Below are 19,128 nucleotides of genomic sequence, written 5' to 3' on the forward strand. Positions count from 1 at the left end.
AATATGAAAAGTGAGCTCTTATAAAAGCAAAAGTCTTAATAAATATATATATATATATATATATATATATATATATATATATATATATATATGATAAACTTGTATATATGATAAACATATATATATATGAGAAACTACAATTATTACACCCAAACTGACTGGCGAAAATGACAAATGCAAACGAACACCACACTAAGGATACAAAATATAGCATAGATAGTAACGAGAGGAAATTCCTAATTTATTTTAATTGTAAGGTACCTAATATAATATAAATACAATAATAGAATTCTATGAAACACTCTCAATAGTAGTGCTATAGTGTTAGTTAATAATACCAACAATCATTCTTTCTATCACAACCTAAGTCATTGCCACTATGATTATAATAAGGTTCAATGCACTATGCTATATACATATATATAAATAAATTTATGTACGATAACTTGTAAGTCATAATAGCTCAATAATATTATAATTATTATGAAATTGTATAATAATAAATACGTAGTGGTAAGCAATTATTATAATAAATATGTGTAAGGATGCGAAATATTACATAAACTTATTGAATAAACTAGTGCATATGTTACATGTTAAGTTCCATTTTGTAATGTTAAATTAATTAATTGAGGCATCAGCACTCCCACGTATTTGATGGATACACTCATGACTTCGTACTACTAGTATTGAAATGTATTATAAATATGAACTATAAATATTAAATGTTATGCGTTAATAATAAAGAATGGTTTTATTTAAACACTCAAATATTTTAACTACAGATCAGACTTTTTTTTTTTCTTAGATTTGATATTATTTTCGTCAGATTTGTAAGTACATTAATTATAAAAGCAATATTGCCATTAAAAAAAATATTGTGTTCTTAAGGTTTAGTTTAGTTTATTATGGTTTTACCCAGAGCAAAGTATATATATATATATATATATATATATAAAGCCGTGTATAAATCAAGTAGTATGTATTTAGTACCTATGTACTACACATATTGGTCAGATACCTATGTATTTACAAAATAAGACAGTTTTGAAATAAAATAATTTCTAAAATTCAACAAAATTTTACAAATTAGGTATATTACAAAATGACGTTCTTGAAATGACTTATATACAAGACAAAATCTCTTTATGCACACATAATATAATAGATAATATAATAGAACAGATAAAATCATGAACATTAAATTACACGCGCAAAAAACTGCCATATGCGCTGTGAGCAATTTAATCCAGGCAACCATTTGGTAAAATTCTTGTGATTCTTCAAAATAATGAGGAATAATAATATAAGAAAAATAAAAAGAACTGAGCGGATTGATCTTAGAGAAATATATCATATCGAATTGAAACTGCTACTGAACAAGGCCCAAGGATGACTTGCCGTGTCCAGCTTCGGTGCTGGTGCGTTATAGTATCCCTGGGCCCAATCGACCAATGACAGTGGACATTGGAACATGTCACAGCTTTCCATCATGACCCCTAGTCGGTGGGCAGCATCGTAAATTGTGTGTTCTAACGGCTCTTCTGGTAGCACTTTGCTCATTGGTAACCTGAAATAGATTATATTGTCTCTTTAAAGCTCGAGACTAGTCAACATTTGACGCGCAACGTATCACTATCTCACGCATTACAATTGGCTCGAGTGAAATAGCACATAGTCGATCTCACTCATGCAAATCATATTGAAAAGGATAGAATGATATGTTGCACGTCAAATGTTCTCTAGAATAGTGAAAAATTATGACCAATAGTTTTTATCTATAGAAGTGTTTATCTGACTTTGTAATATGTATGTATGTAATTATGTTCGGGTAGAACCTCGCATCGGGATCTTCGATTGGTCATACATTTTAACCAGATATCTAAAATTAATGCAGCTGATTTTTTTTATACAATACATGTTTTTTATACAAATCGAGTCTTTACTCGATTAATAGCTCGGTTCTAAAATTTGACGAATGAAAAATAGGCGTAATAATAATACTAATATTATAAATGCCAAAGTCTGTCTGTTCCGCTTTCACTGCTAAACCGCTGGATGTATTTCGATGAAATTTTGTATGCATAACATATAGTTATAGAACCCCGTTCAAACATAGGGTAGATTTTTTTAAAATCAACCCCCAATTGACTATAATGAGGGGTGAGAGTTTGTGTTCCGCTTTCGCAAAATAACGGAATTATGCGGGTGAAGCTACGGACAAAAGCTAGCTATATATATATAATATTATGTGTAACTTACGTAAATAAAGTCCTGAACATTTCTTCAATCATGTTACCGCCGTGAGGGACGAGTCGCTGGGTGGTTTCACATAATGTTTTCAATATGCATTCTCTACCGCTGTAACCCATGCTGAAAATGCAATACATTGGAAATATAGTGATATATAGAACTGAATTACGTAGGTACATACTCTAAGGTCTGAGGTTGTGGAATGAGCCTAGATTTTTCCTAGATTTATTTTTCTGTGTATAATAAATACTGGAAACTCTGCCTCGATCAGAAATTAGAAATATTACATTTATTTATAAATTTAATAATATTATAAGTTAAATTTTAATTTTAATGCTGTAGTTTATTATTATTTTCAGTTTTTTTCGTATTAGTCATAAATATTTAAAGTTATTTAAAACACGTGTTAAAAAATATAAACCTTTATATCTCCCTCTAATCTTAGCATAGGCTTATCATCCATTTGCTTTCGGGACTATGACGCCGCCAACCCAAAGCGAGCTTAAAATAAACCTTAATTTTGTAAAGATTCGGCTGTTATTTTACAACTGACCTGACGTCAAACCTCAAAAACCTCGTCAAACCAAATGTTATTATATAATAAATACCTGTCTAAAACAACTTCTACTTTCTGGTATAAATCCCTTCTGTTCCTCCTCATAGCAACAGGTTTCTTTAACCTATACTTCTTGTGATAGAACTGTAATGTCTCAGTGGTGTTGGGCAGCTCGTAGGCGATGCCCCAGTTCAGGCCGAAGGTGAAGGTACCAGGAGCTGAAGATGGGGCTGGCTGACCGATCACGCCCACTGTCATGCAACCGGCAGCCTGAAACGAATAGGACATTATTGAGATATTTTAAGGACATTTTTTGACGACCTCCGTGGTCTAATAGTAACTTAACTCAACAAACTTTAACTTAACTCAATTCCCGCTCGATTCCAGATTTTTTTCATCTCTTTATTATTTTCAAAAATAAGTTAAAAAAGCATGTGTGACTCATTTATAACAAATCCATTTAAATAGATGCTTGAGTATTTTCAAATAACATAATTTCTTGCTTGTAACAGTGGGGTATGTTGATTAGTTAAGAGTACCTACAACTCTATGAAAACACTGTATGTCGGCGTAAAACGTAAAGAGATGAATTAATTTAGCCGAACTTGCATATTCTCGATAGCTCAGTGATCAAGAGCACTGTCCCGGATAGACAGGCGAGGCGCTCGATTCCCGCTCGATTCCCGCTCGATTCCAGAATGTTTTCATCTCATTATATTTTTCAAAAATAAATTAAAAAAGCATGTTTGACATGTACAACAAATCTATTTAATGGTAACTTATTAAAATTACAATTAGGTAACTTTTTAAAATTACGATCGACTTATTCAGCACTGGCCAGTGACACTACTTTTAGAAGAATTGGTCACAAACTGAAGTCAAAACAAAAGTATGTATGTCTTTGGTTTTCTAAACATATGTACTGGAAGCGATTCATGCCGGACTGCTACACTGGAGAACCCGGGTTCGAATCTCGGTCAGGTTAAGATCGACAATGATCTTTATCAAATTGACCTGGGTCTAAGATGTTTATCTATATATGTATATATAATTATTTAAAGGTAAATATCAAAGATTAAAGTCACAGTTACGTTTGGATGCGCTGCATCAGTCATTATTATCTTTATTAGTCATTAATACAGGACTTACCGCCGATGAAATCACGTCCACACCAGAGTGTACACACATAGTACCAGAGTACTATGTGCAGAACAAGCCACGAAAATATCACAACGTAACTGCTAACCGTACTGAAGCAAGTGGACCGTATGTGAGAATATGAAACGACAAGGCGGGAATTGACAATTAGTCTTTTGTCCAGGTATATTTTTTTAATATTTCGGTTATCCATCAGATAGGTCTAATTTTCTGTGATTATGGTGTTAGACCTATTCTGATGAAACAACGATTAACTAATATGTATGAAACAAGTCAAGTGGTTATTGAATCACTTTACTTGTTAATGATTATTGATAAATGTAACTTACCGAGAAACTTGAACCTTCAGGAAACGACACATACCGTCTTTTTCTTGACAAAATTCTAGTTTCACCATCGCTAGCTAAAGCTGATCCTACAAAGAATATTGTCAACAATAACATCCAAGATTTTAATTTTATATCACACATTTTTATAAAAAAGGAATAATGACTAGCTACTCGAATGTCGATCAGTTTTCTTTTTTATGTAACTTTTTAAAATTACAATCGAATTATTCAGCGCTGGCCAGTGACACTACTCACACTACTTTTAGAAGAATTGGTCACAAACTGAAGTCTAAACAAAAGTATGTATGTTTCTTTGGCTTTCTAAACATATGTACTTCTAAACCCGCTAAATGACATAAATTACCATGTCATTCGTTGGGAAAGTAGGGTGAAATAATTTACACAGCATATGTTCACAACTGTAACTGATAACACAACTGGTTTCTTTATATTAAATTAGTGTTAAAATCAGATACCAATTTTAAGCCAGGAATACGCATAATGACATCAATATTTCCTTTTATAATTTTTTTATTTTTTTTTCATTTTTAATTTTCAATTTTCATCAATGTCTTGACCTTTTTTGGTTCATATGTTTATTGAAATTGATACTCATTATTAACTATTATTTAGAAATATATATTCGTCTCCAACATTTCTGAATAAATCTCTCTATATCACATGAAAATGCTTTCGGTTCCGTTCTTACTCGTATCTATCTCTGTGATGGCCAAAAACTCGTGGTTTGTTTCAAAAATAAACCTTAAAGTTTTGAAGATTCGGTTTTTATGTCTGCCTTACATGCTTACGTCAAAACTCTTTGGAAATGCTGTAGTTGCCCACCAGCTATAAAAGCTGTAATCCCTCACATTAGCCTTAGAAAATGATTCCTCTTTGTCCTGTTGTAGATACCGTATCCTCATATGGATAGAGGCCTTCCTCTACTCTGTATCCTTGTCGTATGTCGTAAACTATACCTGAATATTAACAAACTAGATGTTGCCCGGGGCTTCGCTCCTGTGGGAATTTTGAAATAAAAATGTAGCCTGTAATAATCTTGGATAATGTACCTTTCTAATGCTAAAATAATTTTTGAAATCGATTCGGTAGTTTTGGAGATTACCCGCCTCAAACATACAAACTCACAAAGTAACAAACTCACAAACGCTTACCTCTTTATAATAACTGTACCATTTCTAAGAATCTAACGGAAGCGTCGATAAAGCAAGACACTACATTTTTGAACCGGGAAGACTGTTGTGAAAATACCAATTTTAATACAATGATATTACCCCCACAGACAGTGAAAGCTTTTTCAGCATCTATTAGGACGGACGTGGGAGCCATACGAAAGGGAAAAAACTGAATAAACGCAGTGTAAGTGTTGCCTACGCCGAAATTGGGTTACAAAGCGTATACGGGGTTCGATTCCGGGAAAAATGTAAGAACGATGCTACATTTTTGTAATCAAATTGATATTGATGAAATGTTACGTTGCTGAAGGGAACAATACCCTTTTATGAAAATGCAATTTAAGGCGTGAACGTTTTGTGACGTAAACTGAAAGTAACGCAATTCTTTCGATGAAGGTAAAAACACAGGGAAAGATTTTATTGATCGTTTCATTTTACACAGAATGAAATTGATGTAAACTGTTAGTAGCTTTGCTTTTTTTTTCTGTCTTCGACACTGAACGGCTGAGGAAGGAACGGAGAAAACGCTCAAAGAAGTAGTTTTTGACTGTAATTTTCTTTTTAGAGAAGAGTTGAGTAGATATTCTTAATCAAAATTTTAAGTTCGAAATAAAGTGGATTACATCTTTTAAGATGATGTAGGTATTTGTTACAGTACCTATATAATTCAATATTTTAGCATATATGAAAAACCAATAAAAAATTGGCTTTTGAGACTTTTTGGTTTGGGGTAAGAAAGCAAAAAATTTCATAAATGAAGACGTCACCCTATTTTGGGTGGATTAAAAAATATTTTTGGAAACTCAAAATAAAAAGTAAACTGAAATCCCATGATCCTAGCAATCAGTCAAAAAGATCTTTTGCCGAGACTTTCTAGGATTTGTCGTCGGTCTCAACTAACATCGTTTTCTTTTTCCCAAGACGAATTGTCTTGCCAGTGCACTAAACTGGGTGTTGGGAAAGGGCTTAAATAAATCCCTTGGATTTAAAATTTTACGATGTGACTGGTATATCTTCTATTGCAGCTTATTCAGCTAACTATTCTTGTTATGTCAAATGGTATTAATTTTGAGGCCATCGTAAACTATGTATTAAGTAAACAGCGATGCAAAATGCGGAATTTCTAAGTGGTTTCGTCAATTAAGTAAAAAATATATAAATTATTTTCTTTGTAATAAAACAAGCTGCCGGTCCCGGCTTCGCTCGAGTAAAAACAGTAAATTATACACCTATTATCTTCCTTAGGAAATACACTATCTATTGGTGAAAGTCCGTGCAGTAGTTTTTGAATTTATGGCGAACAGACCGACGATCAATTATTATTACGTATTAATAAAATTACATTTATGCTTAAGCTTGCTTTTGCCCACAACTTCGTATGTGAGTAAAAATCCGTTTCCCGTGGGAATTTCAGGAAATCCCTTCTTATTGCTCCCCTGTACTCTCCTAGGAAACTATACACCAAATTTAAGTTTTCTACGTGCAGAATTTTCGACTGTGCGTTGTCTGTCAATCAGTCAGTCACTCAGTAACGTAGTGGGCGACTGTGAGCTGCACTGCATGACGAGTTGCAACATATTCTTTCTCATCTTCGAGTGCTCAATGTGTCGTTAGTCCACAGTAGGAAATAGAGTAACCCTATTCTAGGACCAAACGACAAACTGTACGACTCATTTCATAGTGTTATGCATGCATGAAAATTACAGCTACAACATATATTGGTCCATCGCGGCACGTAGCTCAGAAGTGCTTTGGAGATCGATGATGAAGACAAAACATCGTGAGGAAATATGTATAGGTGACTGACCTATACATATTTCCTCGTCATCATAGGAAATATGTATAGATCAGTCAGTCACACAGTAACGCAAGAGTTTTATTTATATAGATTATAATATTAGTATAATTTGTAATGGCATAAGTATATTATACTGAGAATATTACAAAAGCACGATCGTTGGTGAGTCAGGATGAAACCGATTAGAATATAGTTGAAATGTTGCAGTAAACGCGTTAAATGCAGTTCATTGTAGACATCAAAGTCGCTTAACATGTTCGGCGTGTATGTGTGTTTGGTTATTTGACATGTCTATTAGACATGTCATACAAATGTTATGGGTGAGTTGCATCGTCAAGTTTGACGTTGATTTTAACTGGCGCGCCGCTGGCGTTAAGACAAAATGTCGTACTTTGCGTTAAAGTTGCTAAATAAAGGCCAGTGTGTTGTAGGTGTTTCAAACGTTCATGTTCTTCTTGGTCTAAATTTTGAAGTGAAATCTTCTTTGCACTTTTTGTGATGGGTAAAAAATTTTAAACTCGTGTCAGGACACTTGACCTGATCGAAAATTCGTAAGACGTCAAAAATGCACAAAATGTTCATATTCAAGTTTTCACTTCAGCCGGCACTCCCGGAGTGCAACCCGTTTTTTTTTTATTATGAACTCGCACAAAAATTGTTGTACCAATAGTGAAAAGATTTTTTGACGTTTTGTATCAAACCCAAGACATGAGTTAAACACACTGTCAGCATAAGCATTTCTTTATAACGGTTTCATTTTTTTTCCTTTTGAGGTATGGAACCTTAAAAATAACGAGGTTTTGTACTGGAATGTTAAGTTTCTAGATTCAGTTGTTACATGTATATTGTCTTGTAGATATGTCAGTCCTAAACGACCTCTTTATGCCATCGCCTCTGAAAAAAATCTCATTTTTCCTTGATTGAGACTTTTACAATCTGCGCGGGAGGAATCGCAGATATACGTTATGGCAGGTACGTATTATCGTTCGCAAATTCGTGGAAAGCAAATTGTTAAAAACGAGGAAAAAAATGTATAATAACTTTATTCTTAAAAATAATTAAAACTTTTTTCTTTGGACACAAGGTTAGGAGAATTAGTCGGCTTATTGAACGCCAACATCATTTGTATGAATGATATGGGGCATTCGTAAAATATATCACAAAAATTTGGATCAAGTAATTCTGAGAAGGAATTCTCCACTTCTTTGCGAAATTCTTCTTCGAACGATGGTGATCTGTGAACAATGTAACGTTGAATTGATTCCGACGTAGATTAAAACGTCCGAAATTATATATTTTTGATAGTTTATTAACTGTTATTCATAAAAATGTTGAAACATACTCCAAGCTAAAATATATTTTCTGTCAATTTCAAATATAAAGTATGATTGTGGCAAAATTTGTTTTACCTTAGGGTTTAAATTAGCTTAACTTATGAATAACAGGGTAAGTCTTTATATTTATGTAATATTTCTAGGCAACTGAAGGACACAGTCTTGGCAGCAGTCTTTTATTTATTTATTTTATTTTATTTATTTGTAAAACATGTACGTGATTTGTGATCTTCAAGTGTCTGAATTATACTTCTATTTCGACGAATAAGAATTGTAATTATGAAGTCATGGGAATCGAATGTGTCATGCTCACTCAAATGGTCAATCTGGTGGTGGCGTCGTGGGCCGGGTCGTTAGGTTCCCTCTATTATGGTTGAGCTACGCGATGGTTGTCCCATGCGTCAACTCGTGAATGGGTGCTGCCAGAGGGAACTGGTCATCTCGTTTCTCATATATTTTCATGTAAGTTAATTGTGTTTCACATCGATATATATATATATATCGATATCGATATATATATTAGAAAGAAAAAAAAACATTGTAAGAAACAATAATGGTACTCGTAAGCAGATCTGGCATGATAGGGACCAACACTGGTCAAATGAGTTTCTTTCGGCATTTTCGGCAGATTGACGAGAAAAAGTGCCTGTGAAGGTCTAATTTCTGAATAAATGATTTGAATTTGAATTTGAATTTGCAAAGAGTAGCAGAATTCACTCAGACGGTTGTGAAATCACAGACGAATCTTTAATATTATTAGGTTTATTTTATCACAGCCCAGAATACAACCATGAATGCGTGAGGATAAGAAAGAGAGAGAGGATACATACGTAAAAACTACTCGCAGCATATCGTGAACTAACGACTTTCCTGGTGGAGCCAAGTACAGCTTCGCTTCACAGATGCTTTTCAGGATACAAGCACGCCCGTTATAATTGTGACTGAAATGAAAAAACAAACGATAGTTAACTAAGTAGAGTAAAAATTTAATTAAGAGTCTTCCTTAGCCACAGAGCGTCGGAGCCCTACTTTTGCTCCACCACTTCGCACGATTTTTTGGGCACCGTTGGACTCTCAGACCAATTGGCACGCATATAATTTAGTTCGTAACCGATTACGAAAAAAGAGAATATTTTCTTCATTTGTAACTGGTTACACAACACGCATTACATAGGTTGCCGAAGGTCCTTGACGACATTAGACCGGCATTTTAAAAAATAACAATGAGTTTTAGACTTTTGAATGACATAACAAAATTCTCACTAATTCAAAGCAGTCTGTAACGTCTCCCAAATATTCCTCTTTTGTCGATGGTGCAACTTCCTCCGCGCGTGGGCCAATGTGAACTTCATGTCTGGTAACGGAAACAGGACATCTAGATCCGTAGTCATCATCCACCCTGAGGGTACGTGGGTGAGGAACGACTTAGCCCCAGATATTGTTATCTGAAATATCATTTACTCCTATAATTTTGTTTTGTTTATTCAACTTAAGTAATTCACGAATTCAAAATATTATTTAAATATATTTGAAAATAAACTAAAACTGAATAAATTTAATGTGTACATACTTAAATATTTACTCATATGTATATAAATATATATACAGGGTTACACGTATCAAACGCAAAACCTCCTATTTGGGTACATCAAAACAAGCAATTTTTATTCTATGACTTTTCGTGATTCGTAGTTTTCATTTTCATTACAAAAAAAATACAATCTAATTTGCGATTCGAGTTCGTGAGTTCTTAACTCTTTCCAATGAAATAAATATATTAGTACAAATCACACAGATTGAGCTAGCCCCAAAGTAAGTTCGAGACTTGTGTTATGGGATACTAATTCAACGATACTATATTTTATAACAAATACATATATAGATAAACATCCAAGACCCGGGCCAATGAGAAAAACATCATTTTCCATCATGACTCGACTGGCGAACCCGGGACCTCTCGGTTCAAGCAAGAGCTTTACCACTGCGCCGCCGTCGTCAAAAAATGTAACATTTTGATCCGATACTAATATTATGAATCATCCCCTAAATTAACTTAAACTCATTGGGTTAATTACACTAAATTTGTTTAAACCAATACCATGCAATGAATTCATCCCTATCTCACTTCTTACTTACGATGAAACTGATCCTCAGTTGTACTTAAAACATAAAAATAATTTGTTTAAGCGAACTTGAGTTCAACCGCGAAATGAAAATTAAAATCTAGCACTGCGCTCGAAAATGTGTTTTAAAATTTAAAATGTCTATGAAGACATTTAATATAATCGAGGCAAGTCGTCATCGCATTTCAAGTTGCCCGTTCTTTCGTTCTACTTCATGCAACAGGTGGAGGTTTCTCAGAACTTTCTAGAATATGATCACGTATTCGGAATATAAAAAAGTTTTTTTTACAAAAAAATAAAATTATCGTTGCCAGGGAGATGGTTGCGTTCAACGCGTGGGAAAAAAATATCAAGTCCGTGCAGTAAACCTTTGAGCCGATCTTAGATGCACCACCAATTGTCATGCGTTATCATATTAATATACGCATCGGCATGTTTACATTCTGAAGCTATGTTGAAAATTTCTTCTCCATATAAGAAAAGCGCCATAGGCCATATTTAACTTGCAAGATTTGATTACAGATAAACAGACGGAACGAAACTAAAAAGCTTGTGAAAAACGCGATTGATTTAACGAGATTATTTACAAAAGTAATATTTTTTATTTAACTAGCGGCCCGTCCTGGCTTCGCTTGGATATAAACAAAATAAATTATACTCCTAAACCTTCCTGGAATCACTCTATCCATTGGTGAAAACCGCATGAAAATCCGTGTAGTAGATTTTGAGTTTATCGCGAACAGACAGATAAACAGACAGACGCGAAAGGGCACTTTGTTTTATAAATGTAAGGATTCAACCCAAGGGGTTGCACAGTTCAGATTAATTTTATTTCAATTTAAAACATAACATTAGGTCCAATATAGTCGACTTTAATTAAAGACAGATTAGACAAATATCACTATTAATATGAAAATAAAGCTCTTAAGAGTAAAAGGCATTATTTAGAAGCGAGACAACACTAGACGAAAGAAATAATATTATCGAATCAATTTCAAAACTCACCGAAGCCGCACTACCATCAGGGAAGGCTAGATGTCTCCTTTTCCTTATAGCATTTAATGACGTTTTTGTATTAGGACAATAATTCCTTGTAGAATTGGCGGCAACATTCATTTCGATCAATAAAAAGTACACGAGAAAATATATAGTGCACGAAGCCATGCTATAACCATACGACATTCACACCATGCGGTCGACTAGTGATGTCTTCACATGTCCCCGTAAACTATTACGGTGGCGTTAAACTAATCTAAATGTTGATCAATCTACGAAAGTGTACTGTTATAAACTACTGAGAGTATATTGGATAAGCACGAGAACGATGAGACAGGATGCAACCATTTTGAAGGTCTATAGGTGTATTAATAAAGGTGTTAATGTAACGTTTTGTGCAGCGAAACAGTGGTGGTCGAAGCGTTAGTGGTCAAGTGGTTTAGACCGTCTGTCTGAGATCGAAAGGTCCCAGGTTCGAATCCTACTCGTGCCACATGAGTTTGTATACCAATCTGACTCATATTACAGTAATCATCATAGACCATAAAGAACAAAGGTTTCAATTTATTAATAACACCTTGTATAAGAGAAGATACTTATCATGATTATTTAAAGTTGATGTTAGAGCATGACTAGCTATTTTCCTTTGGGTAAATTACTTGTACAGCCAACAGCATAACCTACGCAGATTCATTGTAAATTCGCCCCTATTACCGAAGCATGAAGAGTGCAGGGTACCTCGGCTTGTGGACGAGATTACTATTAATACGCGTACATTCATAGTACTCGTTTTAGTTCTGTTCCCACAAGACTATCAAATGTTACTATGTGTAGTGCCTTTAAATAGGGTTAAATATTATCAGACCCATCTGAATATAAGTCATGGCAATAATTGCTTGACGTAAGACACCAAGTTGAAATAATGTGGGACGAATATTCCGTTGGAATAGAGTTGTCGAGGTCAGGATCAAGCTCAGGTCAAGGAATTGTAAAAAATATATATAATCTATATAAAATAGATAAATTTGAGATCTTTATGATAATTCATAGACTATAACAATGCAGCCGGATAATTATACGAAGATGTAAGCTTCGTTGGGAAGTCCATTTTCAAGAAGTATAAAATTATAAAAACAAACTCACTGAACTATTATAAAAAAACAACATTTTGTTACAACTTTTATTAAGAAGTCATCACCATAAACGTGATATTTCATATAGCTATCGAACAAACATAGCTTTCCTTGCGAACATTTCGTGTAATTTAGTATGGAGCGTTTGGACGAGTACAAAAATGTGATTTTATTTTTGTCATATCTTTGAACTTACTTAATACCTAAATTTTGCTACTATAAAATAAGTAATTATAATTGTTCACTCTTGAAATTTATTCTAAATTATTTGGCTATACAGCAGTCTAATCATTTATTTATTTAAAGCAATCAGTAGGTACCTACTTCAGTTTATACATTTATTATCATTGTATTATTATACGTCGAAATAAAGTTGACAAGCGACACCGGACAGTCTGTAAACTTTTCACAGAATTCAGGATCCAAAATCTCGTCGTATGACCCTCGTATTTCTTCTTCGAAAGCTTCTTCAAACACTGGAGCCCTGGTGACCGATTAAAAAAAATCTTCATCATGTCTTTGTAATTTCGTTAGCTCGAAGGAGACTCGCGCGATAAACGGCTGCGAAATATGCGGAACTTTTTTAAATCTTAGCAAAGAGTTTTTATGTCAGAAAAGTGGTCATCATTTAATGAATAAAATTAATTGTATGAGATAATAATAATGACTTGAGAACATTAAAAAATAACAATTTTAAAATTTTAAAAAATTTTTATAACTGCTTTAACAATTTTAAGTAGTAATTAAAGATTTATTCGTTTTCCGAGTTTTATTTAAATGTATAAAACGTCGTATGACATACGTGCACTTTGAAAATTACCACACATACATCATAATGTACTATTATGAATAAGAGAGCTACTCGTATATACTCTGATCTTCAATATTCGAACACGAAAAGTTTGCTAAATTGTATGGGCGGACCGTAACCTAGCCTATATCCCTCAGATATGTGCAGTTGATCCCTTCTGCAGTTAATCGCCTCCGATAGTTTTTGCTTGGTTTTTGTCTGCGTCGGAATATATCGCCTAACTTGTAGATAATGGAGCGCGTATAGAGGAAAGCAGCTATCATCGTATCGTTGTATATGGGCTGCTGGGTCACAGGCACGCCGTATTGGGTCTACCCAATACGTGTTTTGATTTTATAAACGTCGTAAAATGTTTGCAAGCACTATTTATTATCAAGTAACTATGCTACTTATAACTATGTTTTCAAATCGATTCATATGCTGGAAGAAATTAGTGTCCTTATATATATATTACTATTATTATTCAGCATAACAATGTATACCCTATTTGATATTCCAGGTTATATTCTACATATGTATCGAATACACACGAATCCAAACGTTCGCATGTCCTATTTCTAATTAATAATCCATGGCTCATCTGATGTTTTGCCAAAACTATCTCTCCTCCCATTCCATAGACATCTAAATTAAGCCAAATGACAAGGCACTACTGTGACTACTAATAGGTCTACATTAATATAAGAAAAATGAAGAGAAGGGTTACAATTAAGGATTATTTTCTTAAGTTTACTTTATCTATTTATTTATTAGAGTTAGGTGTCAAATGTGTATTATATTTAATTATTTGGAACATGAAAACCAAAAATAGCATAACATTCTGTTCCACGCAATTAATCACGAGAAATATTAATCATTCTGAAGTTATAAAATGTTTTACTCATTCTGTTACATTTAAATCCCGGATAATATCTCGGCGTGATTGACTTTAAATTAAAATATTAATTTTGGGATGTTTTTTATAATGAATTTTGAAGCTCTGAATATGACTGTAAAATTTATGAGTAAAGTTTAAAACTGATGACAAATAAAACCTATATTTAATTAAAAATCATGACACATTACACGTAAAAAGAAGTAAGATGGCAGTGAACAACATCGCAATATGATTGGTTCGCTGCATCTAATATCGACTCGATAATGAGAGGTAAAATGCAATTCACTTTTCACTATCGAGTTGATTCAAAATTTGACAGATCGATACATTGCTTGTTTTTCATTGCGGTTAATAAATATATATATTTATATTTAAAAAATGGTAAGCCCTTCTGGCATAATAGGGACCAACACTGTTTGAATGAGTTTCTTTCGGCATTTCTTCTCAGCAGTGGTCGTTCCGAAATGCTAGTAGTTTGTAGCTTTGGTAAACATCATTTAATTTAGAATATGACGTGAAAAAGTGCCTGTGAAGGCCTAATTTCTGAATAAATGATTTGATTTTGATTTTGATTAAAGAATTCATACAAACTATGCAAGGTTCATTCACACCGACATCTGTGGGCGAAGTGCAGGTTTGCATTTCACTGCTCACCATCGAATCGTTCCGAAGCGAGACGCAGCGAACCAATCACATTGCGCCATTGTGACGTAACGACAACCACGCTGCAATGTGATTGGTTCGCTGCGTCTCGCTTCGAATCGATTCGATGGTGGGAAGTGAAATGCAAACCCGCACTAACCCCTGTTCGCCAATAGTGTATAGCAGCTGATATTAGGATCTTGAATTTTAAAATTACTTCTAATTACGAACAAAGAAAGCAATTAAAACCCCAATAGCTACTCTATTCAGCGTTAAACCATCCAGAAATCCCAAAACAGCGTTGTAAGAATCGCCGGTGATTTCAGATAATGGCCACTTTGTACGCAAAGCGATCCCTGTGGTTTTGTAAAAACTATTATTCCTCCAAGATGCTATAAAGTGCAATGGGACTGGAACCCCCTGCAGGGCAATGTATCACAGCGCCACCTAGCGGCGACGCGAGCGATTTATTTGTAGTAATATTGTATACGATTGTTGTTTTACGTGTGTACGAAGTGAAAAAAATCGAATCATGTAATGGGCCTCTTTGTGCAGCTGATCTTCTTAGATAGAGTATCCGTGTCATCTTTCGGTTTATCTCGAAGGTGTTTGAAGGTGTTTGGTTTTAACATAAATAAAACCCTTAATATCCAGATATCCAAATATTCAGGTAATAAAGCGGGAATAAGAAAAGAAATAAAATCTAATTTGTCTCGATTTTTAACGAAATCTTTTTTAAATGAGACTTTTAGGTTTTAAAAAGACAAATAAATTTATAAAATGACTCATAAAGTTAAATACTCATTAAACACTTCCTTTAACGATTTGATAATAACTTTTCGAAACGTATCTTCGAATGTGGATAGTAAAATTGTACCGTGTTAAACGTTGTTTGAAATTTTAATACAGCTAACCGATTAAACAATTCCTTTTCTCTAATTTCATTATTTTAATGCGCATAAAAATATATGTGTATAAGTGATCCGTCCAGGCCTCGCTCGGATAAAACGATAATAAAATATACACAATTTTTACAAAATCACACTAATATACAAAGATATAAATCTGTGAATCCGTCCGTTTTTGAGTTTATAGCGAACAAACATACGCGGCAGAGGATTTTGTTCTATAATCTGTAGAGATAAATATATTTATTAAAACATTATATCTCATAATAAGTATTTTGTTAGTCAGGGTAATAGGTATAAAAAGTCTAAGTTCTTTCTACAGCCATAAAACGTGTTCAGTTTCCTACGTTTTCATAAAACGTCCAAAGAGACCTTACTGCGAACAACTTTACTACTGGACAAAAACGCTACAGATTCCGACACTCACAAAAAAAACATCTTACACTCTCTTAAAAAACACGAAATACTCACGTAAATATCGCTCTTAATACATCATGGACTAATGATTTCCCTGGAGACGCCAGGTGGAATTTCGCCTCGCATATACTCTTCAGAATACACGCCTGCCCATTGAAGTTGTAACTAAAATATAAGGAATAAATTATTAGACGCCTTTTTAGGAGATTCCTGTACAGAATACTGAAAAATGCAAGCTCTGTGTTGGAATCTGGGGCGAATTTACCGAAATTGAATGTTTTAAAATGAACTGTCTATATTCGTAGTATTAAGTTAAGTTCTGTGGGAAGTTGTGAGAAAATTGTTAGTACATATTTAAACGAAGTGATATTAGCTGTTAAGAAAAGTTCACAACAAATACAACATCACAATACTACAATATGGGAATCAAATTAAAGGGCACAAGGCAAACATTCTTAAGCAGGAGGGTTTTGGCGCGAGGATCAGTGGCCCTGAAATCGCACATTTGCATACACTATTGATCTAGCGTCATTTCACAATCAACAGTACATCAACCTACACAAATTCATTGCAAATTCGGCGCTATTACGAGATAACTTGATGTGCTGTTGACTGTACCTATGTGTCTTAAATATTTCAACTAGATAGACAAAATACTGAAACAATATGCAACTAAATAACTAAATGATCTACGAACATGAACGGGCGCATCAGAATTCTTGATCAGTCGCAGGTCACTACAGTCACTACAAATCGAAACACAATGTGAACTATGTCGGGCATTGCAGTTACTTACTCGTACTAGGTGCCAGTTTAACTTACAAATTCATAGAATTCTTCAGGCGATCCCATAGTTCTCTCTTCTGGCTATGGTGCAGCTTCCTCCGGCTATGTGCTCGGGTGAAGTTGGCGTTTGGAAGCGGGAACAACACGTCTATCTCCAGGGCTATGTTCCAGCCTGCAGGCGCGTGGGTCATGAAGGCCTTCACCAAGGATGCCGTCAACTATGTATAAACAAATAATGATATCGTAATAATAAAGTATGTATTATATTATACACACAATTTAAAAATAATGGTAAATAAAGTCATTTAATTTTTTTACAATCTTATCTTTTGAGACCAAAATACTCTTCAAAAAAAAAACGAGCGAAAATTGGATGATATTGCGTGGTTTATCAGACCAACTCCAAGTCATATAATTTTATCTTGCAAAATTTGACCCGAACATACATCCATCGATTGCAAGTTAAAGAAAAAGTTGAGGATAATGGTGGGTGTGAAGAATTCCTTCGATCTGCAATCTCTATAAGTTCGCGAGGTCTACAGCTCACAGAGCAACTAGTACTATAGTAATAATAAGGTATTTATTACATACACAATATAAAAATAATGGTAAACAAAGTCACGTATAAATTTAACAAGAGCTTTTCACAGCAAGTCGTTCAGCAAGCAAGACAGTCCATAGACTGCGGTGACTACTTTCCATTAAGTGTACACGTCTGTTTACTTGCTTACTAGTATAAACAAATACAGACTGTAAATAACAAATCGAATACTTACAATTGCATTACTGCCTTCAGGAAACACTAGATGCCTCCTTTTTCTCACTAAACTCATAGGATTTTTCACATTCGGACAATCAGTGATCCAAATTGAAAGACACTCACTTATCACTATCAAAATCACAAGAAGATAGTACTTCATATTTACGTTTAAAATTGTTTTAAGTATTTTAGTGTATAATTTTAGTTATTCTAAAATTTGTGGCTGCAGTAAAGATTTTTTTAAAATGTTTTCACCAATTAATACTCAGTCAAAAATTGTAAGCTAACATTCAGGTAGTGGCATTATAGATCGCGTCTATCATAACCATTGTGAAAAAGCAAGTCACTAAAACTGCATCTTTACGAACAAATTCCAAATCCAGTCTAAAATATAATCAAGACTCCCTAAAAGCCTATTCTCATCCTATTTCAAGAAGTGACATTCCCAAGTGTGGAATGATTACTAACACTTCTAGACCAGTTTGTGGTCACAATTGCGATTTTTTGTTTTGTAGTTTTGTCACGTGATGTCACGTGAGTTGCAACAGCTATGTTTGACATTGTTTAGAGTATTGGTCTTAATGTGGCAAAGGCATTGTAAATAATGTTGCTACGCTCTTGTTCTTAACTTCGTGTCTTAACTTGTTATGGACAGTCAACTACATCAGGCTTATGATGTGTACAAAATACTTTGCAGATATACATCATTTCTCGTATCAGAATGGACAGCAAAGACGAAGACAATCAAAGTCAAAACATTTTAAATTATACAGGGTTAATTCTCGTAGGATAGCTGATATTATAAACATGATACATGTTAAATAACTAAGAGAGTTAATGGTCATTGTTATCATTTGGTCCTTTTGACTATTAAGATATAATATTTGAAAGAACAGTCTAAGTTCAAATACTGAAATTTGAACTAAGCAAATTTCTCCAAATATCTTAACGAAATACAAGCAAAATCGTCAGTCAAAGCTGATTGTTCATTTTTATCAGAGCCTGGAATTATTAAATCACACAGTATTCAACTAATACAATTTTGCATCAGGTG

General features: G+C 33.9%; 3 protein-coding genes across 3 annotated transcripts; all 3 read right to left on the reverse strand.

Annotated features, from left to right (window-relative positions):
* Positions 1–1,176: 1,176 nt before the first annotated feature.
* Positions 1,177–4,567, reverse strand: LOC128675852 (uncharacterized). The gene is made up of 4 exons (XM_053755557.1): positions 4,297–4,567; positions 2,862–3,079; positions 2,263–2,373; positions 1,177–1,570 (listed from the first exon to the last, which is right to left on the reverse strand). The coding sequence occupies exons 1-4, from the start codon at positions 4,435–4,437 to the stop codon at positions 1,354–1,356; spliced, it is 687 nt and encodes a 228-aa protein (XP_053611532.1). The 5' UTR covers positions 4,438–4,567; the 3' UTR covers positions 1,177–1,353.
* Positions 4,568–8,335: 3,768 nt separating this feature from the next.
* LOC128676096 (uncharacterized) lies at positions 8,336–12,050 on the reverse strand. Its single transcript, XM_053756041.2, has 4 exons — positions 11,750–12,050; positions 9,885–10,066; positions 9,452–9,562; positions 8,336–8,522 (listed from the first exon to the last, which is right to left on the reverse strand). The coding sequence occupies exons 1-4, from the start codon at positions 11,924–11,926 to the stop codon at positions 8,336–8,338; spliced, it is 657 nt and encodes a 218-aa protein (XP_053612016.2). The 5' UTR covers positions 11,927–12,050.
* Positions 12,051–12,923: 873 nt separating this feature from the next.
* On the reverse strand, positions 12,924–18,548 carry LOC128676121 (uncharacterized). The gene is made up of 4 exons (XM_053756068.2): positions 18,091–18,548; positions 17,351–17,532; positions 16,583–16,693; positions 12,924–13,357 (listed from the first exon to the last, which is right to left on the reverse strand). The coding sequence occupies exons 1-4, from the start codon at positions 18,232–18,234 to the stop codon at positions 13,204–13,206; spliced, it is 591 nt and encodes a 196-aa protein (XP_053612043.1). The 5' UTR covers positions 18,235–18,548; the 3' UTR covers positions 12,924–13,203.
* Between the last annotated feature and the right edge of the window lie 580 nt (positions 18,549–19,128).

This window comes from Plodia interpunctella, chromosome 15 (assembly GCF_027563975.2).
Source record: "Plodia interpunctella isolate USDA-ARS_2022_Savannah chromosome 15, ilPloInte3.2, whole genome shotgun sequence".
Classification (NCBI taxonomy): domain Eukaryota; kingdom Metazoa; phylum Arthropoda; class Insecta; order Lepidoptera; family Pyralidae; genus Plodia; species Plodia interpunctella.

Bases quoted from the DNA above. Each gene is read 5' to 3' on its own strand.
- LOC128675852 (XM_053755557.1), bottom strand. From the start codon at position 4,437: ATGTGTGATATAAAATTAAAATCTTGGATGTTATTGTTGACAATATTC. The intron at 2,374-2,861 runs GTATTTATTATA...TTGCATTTTCAG, and splicing joins GTAGAAGTTGTTTTAGACAG to CATGGGTTACAGCGGTAGAG. The intron at 1,571-2,262 runs GTAAGTTACACA...AATCTATTTCAG, and splicing joins ATGTTCAGGACTTTATTTAC to GTTACCAATGAGCAAAGTGC.
- LOC128676096 (XM_053756041.2), bottom strand. From the start codon at position 11,926: ATGTCGTATGGTTATAGCATGGCTTCGTGCACTATATATTTTCTCGTG. The intron at 10,067-11,749 runs GTGAGTTTTGAA...ATGATATTTCAG, and splicing joins CTGATGGTAGTGCGGCTTCG to ATAACAATATCTGGGGCTAA. The intron at 8,523-9,451 runs GTATGTATCCTC...CATTGTTCACAG, and splicing joins ATGCTGCGAGTAGTTTTTAC to ATCACCATCGTTCGAAGAAG.
- LOC128676121 (XM_053756068.2), bottom strand. From the start codon at position 18,234: ATGAAGTACTATCTTCTTGTGATTTTGATAGTGATAAGTGAGTGTCTT. The intron at 17,533-18,090 runs GTAAGTATTCGA...GTTTATACATAG, and splicing joins CTGAAGGCAGTAATGCAATT to TTGACGGCATCCTTGGTGAA. The intron at 13,358-16,582 runs GTGAGTATTTCG...ATCGGTCACCAG, and splicing joins GTATTAAGAGCGATATTTAC to GGCTCCAGTGTTTGAAGAAG.